At 33.3% G+C, this 5,000-nt stretch overlaps 1 protein-coding gene across 1 annotated transcript; it reads right to left on the bottom strand.

Annotated features, from left to right (window-relative positions):
• Positions 1 to 4,485: 4,485 nt before the first annotated feature.
• LOC115227224 (histone chaperone ASF1-like) lies at positions 4,486 to 4,893 on the bottom strand. Its single transcript, XM_029798120.1, has one exon. The coding sequence runs from the start codon at positions 4,891 to 4,893 to the stop codon at positions 4,486 to 4,488; it is 408 nt and encodes a 135-aa protein (XP_029653980.1).
• Positions 4,894 to 5,000: the final 107 nt, after the last annotated feature.

Here is a 5,000-nt window from a genome sequence, read left to right as displayed (position 1 = left end):
GTCGGCTAGCTGGCAGAAACGTTAGCATGCCGGACAAAACGCTTAGTGGCATTTCGTCCGTCTTTACGTTCTGTGTTCAAATTCCGCCGAGCTCGATTTTGCCTTTCATCCCTTCGGGGTCGATAAATTAAGTACCACTTACGCACTTAATCGACTTAATCCGTGTGTCTGTCCTTGTTTGTCCCCTCTGTGTTGAACTTTAGGTGCTTTAGCTCAATAAACACTCACAACGCCCGGTCTGGGGATCGAAACCGCGATCCTGGGACCGCAAGTCCGCTGCCATAACCACTGGGCCATTACACCCCCACTTCAACATCAATAGCAACAATAATTAATAAATTCAACACATAGGCGGCGTAAAAGATGCACGAAAGCCATTTATTCATATTATATCAATTTTTTCCACATAATTTTGCAACCAAAGAAAAATAACTTTAAAATATATCATATATTTTGAGCAGTAAATACATCACTAAACGAGGGAGTGGGTCCATATATGCAGTCATTAAGACACATGAATTGAGAGGGTAAAAAAAAACAAAAAAAAAACAATCCTTCATCATTAATTATATAATTTTTTGTTTTAAATATAGTTTGATTTTATGTTGTTTTTTAAAGATTTTTTTTTATTTTTAATTAATTAATTCTGTAATTCTGTTAATCTGTTGTTCTTGTTCCGTTTTATCTGTGTTCACATTTCAACAGAAACGATTTTGTTCATTTCATTTTGTTATTTATTTATTTATATTCTTTATTGTTTAGCAGTATAACGCTTTTTATGGTATATACAGGCACACATATGCATATACATATATACATACACATATACACATATATATACATATCTGTGAGCGCATATGAATGTGTACATTTAATATATATATATATATATCCACACATACATAATCATATACATACATATATATGTTTATGTATTTATATGTGTATATACAAATATATATACATGTTTTGTGTAAATGTGTGCGTATTACAATTTGGTAATCAAATTTCAAAGCCAACATTATTTAGGCAGTCGACATTATCATCATCATTATCATCATTATCATCATCATTATCATCATTATTATCATCATGATCATCATCATGATCATCATCATTTTCATCATACCCTTCTTCATCTCCTTCCTCTTCGACTTCATCATCATCATCATCATCATCATCATCATCTTCTTCTTCATCTTCTTCTTCTTCTTCGTCTTCTTCATCATTGTCGTCGTCGTCGTCGTAGTTAATGTCATATCTGAGGCTTAGAACAATGTGCAACCATATTTTCTCTCGAGTCAACAATCTCTTGTTTTTTTTTTTTTGCTTAGGGACAACTGTGATATACACACACCTACAAACATACATGCACGCATACATATACATACATACACACATATATATACATACATACGTGTGTGTGTGAGTACATATATATATATGTGTGTGTGTGTGTGTATATATATATATATATATATATATATATATATATATATATGTGTGTGTGTGTGTGTGTGTGTGTGTGTGTGTGTGTGTGTATATCAATGGAGGTATAATTGCTCAGCATTGTGTCAGACTAATCTAATGCCGGTTCATCACGAAGATTTTCAAAAGACACGAAAGTAGTCATACTCTGTGAGCAATTGTTCTTTCATTTCCTTCAACGAAATTATATATTCGGCACTTGTATTGAGTTCTCTTTCTTTTGGAGGCATCCAGATTCACTTTTGTTTTGTTTTGTGTTTTTCCCACTGTAACTTTGCTCTGCAACAGTCCTTGGACAGACACAATAAATCCTGAACTTGCACCAATCTAAGCTAGAATCTTGTTTCTGTGAATCATTGACAGAGAAGACCAAACTGAATCGATTCCACCCGGACGACATAAGCAGGATAGTTCTGCTTCCAGTTCGTCTCCGGTTTTCTGTTTACACTTAATTGGAATCAAGCAATAATACACAAAACATAGTACGCTTTTTTTTTTCAATATCCAGAATAGCGACATTTGGAATGGAGACGTGTGATGCAGATGGTTATATTTTTGTTGTGGTTTCTTTTGCGTTCTAATTCTTGCAGTAGTGGTAGTAGTAGTAGTAGTAGTAGTAGTAGTAGTAGTAGTAGTAGTAGTAGTAGTAGTAGTAGTAGTAGTAGTTATTGTTGTTGCTGCTACTATTGTTTCTTTTTTCTGCCCTTCCTGCTCTTGCGCTCATCGTTGTTATTGATATAAAACACGGGTAATTTCAGTGATTTATTTCTTTTATTCTTGTTGTTCCTGTACATAAGCTCGTAAACAGTGATTGCTTGGCCCCTAGATTTTGTTGGGGACAACGGAAACGCTTTGAACATCCTGGGTTGGTCTTTGAGTTTCGACCCTCAAAGCAAATTTCGTTCCCGCTTCTATGTTCTTAAAAATCTTCTCATATTAGTTTCAATGTTATTGTCTCCCTCTGGTGCTATTAGCAACAACTGTACCATTGACAATTTGTAGTTGCCGCTGGTTCTATTGTCATTGGTGATGGTGGTGGTTTTTGGTGCCATCTTGATGATGGCCATACGAGAGAAACGAACTGGGGATCACTGACAACGTGTCCATGAAACCAGGAAACTGCGTTACCATGAGGCTATTGAATCCACTTGGAGTGTCGCCAAAGGTTTTGGCGTTAGAGAGAGAGAGATGGTAGAAAAATCTATTAAAAACATATTTTTCTAATACAATATTCACAAATTCTAAGATTAAAAAAAAAAGAAAAAGAAAAAAGAAAATATCAAACAATACAAAAAACTCAAAAACATCTCCTGTATTATTTTTAGCATATAGTAATTCCCAATAAATTTGGCGTCGGCGGCTCCTTTGACGAATAAATTAGAATGGTTTAGATGTTTAGGAGTACAACAAAATGAAAATTAAAAGGTATTCTCTCCTCAAAAAAGAAATAAAAAAAACTTTTGAAAGTTCCTATGAAATGAGTCCCTATGAAGAAATTCCAATATCGATTGAAAAAAAAATATGTCTGCTGTGATGTTTGGATCAAATTTTTTCGTGGTAAAACACAAGAGTTCTGTCGCGCTGTTTGGAACTTTGGAACCAATGTATTGTTGTAGCGTCCTTGTTATGGCCCTATACAACTCACCAATATATATTCCACATACATATACACGTGTATATATATATATACCTATATATATATACTTATATATAAATGCATGTTTATACATATATATTTATATATGTACATGTATGTATATACATATATATACATACACACACATATATATATAACATATATATATGTGTGTGTGTGTGTGTGTGTGTGTGTGTGTGTGTGTGCATGTGTGTCTGTCTGTATGTATGTATATATATATACACATAAATATATATGGAAGCCTAAACAGGAGAAAGAGTACTCAATAACCGTGGTAGAGTTTGTTTTCCTTCGTAAGCAGACACCTCCATTGTTATTCCAATTGTCTCTTCTTTGTGCGTTCAATCAAGGTCTGTGCATGTATGTACCTATATAAATATGAATGTATATCTGCATATGTATATGTAGGCATTATATACATATATGTGTGTGTGTGCGTGTGTGTGTACGTGTATGCATGCATGTTGTACGTATGTATATGTATGTATGTATTCTTGGTGTTATAGACAGCCTTGTTAATCAGTTTGTACTTAAATAATTACAATCTTAATTAGCTTCAAATTCTGACATTCTCAAAAGCTGTCTTTTGTCAATTTGATTTTCAAAATAATTTAAAATATTTTTTTTCTAAATTATTCTTCGTATTGTACTTTTCTTGTCTTCAACCTCCTTTTGTTAACAATTTTATACTCGATGCCGTTTCATTCACATTATTATTATTATTATTATTATTTATTATTATTATTATTATTATTATTATTATTATTATTATTATTATTATTATTGCTGTTGTGTTTATTATTGATATTTCTGCCGTCGTCGTCATCGTCGTCGTCGTCATCGTCTTCACCCACCATCTTTGCTGCTCTTTCGCAGCTGACGAAAATGTTTTTCATCATTTTTTTGTTTTGTTATTATTTCTATATATATTTTCTTGAAAATTTTTCTTTCAAATGTTTCATAAATTCCTTTCTCGACGCGCTCTTGCTGAGTTTCAAACACACAGACACAAGATACACAAATACACACAAACACCACACATAGAAGTCCATATATATACATATATAATATATATATTATATATATATATATATATATATATAATGATATATATATATATATTTAGATATATATATATATATATACATACATATTTATATATATATATATATTATATATATATATATATACTATACATCTGTATATATACATACACACACATATATATGTATGTATATGTATGTGTGTATATATATATATATATATATATATATATATATATATATATATATATATTTATATATATATATATATATGTATTGTATATATATATTAAGTGGTTAATTGCAGTGTTTTGAGGCCGCGAGCATTGCTTGGTTCGAGTCGGTAAAGTCAGTCTCGACGTCAATATCTTCGTCGGATAAAGTCGCATTGTCTCCTACATCGCCATCCACATCGCCATCACCATCACCATCCACATCAACGTCAACATCACCGTCGACATCGACATCAACATCACCATCAACATCAACATCACCGTCGACATCAACGTCGACATCAATCTCAATTCCGTCGTCGTCATCGACCTCAATTTTTTCGGTTTCCTGTTCGTCTGTGTGAATGCGTACACCACCACTTCCGGTTTTTCTCGCTTTGCCCGTGGCGCCTCCGCTTCCATTAGAGTTGCTCATCTTATTCTTCTTCGTCTCGTGTGTCTTCACGTGTTTGCTGAGATGATCGCTTCGCATGAAACGTTTACCGCATTCGGAACAAGCAAACCTCTTCTCTCCTGTATGTGTGCGCAGATGGCGCTGTAATTCGTCGGATCTGGTGAAGCTTTTCCCACAGAACAGCC

Source organism: Octopus sinensis, unplaced genomic scaffold (genome assembly GCF_006345805.1).
Source record: "Octopus sinensis unplaced genomic scaffold, ASM634580v1 Contig02118, whole genome shotgun sequence".
NCBI classification, from domain to species: Eukaryota; Metazoa; Mollusca; class Cephalopoda; order Octopoda; family Octopodidae; genus Octopus; species Octopus sinensis.
The sequence above is the reverse complement of the archived record's forward strand: the minus strand, read 5'-3'. Positions and strand labels throughout refer to the sequence as shown.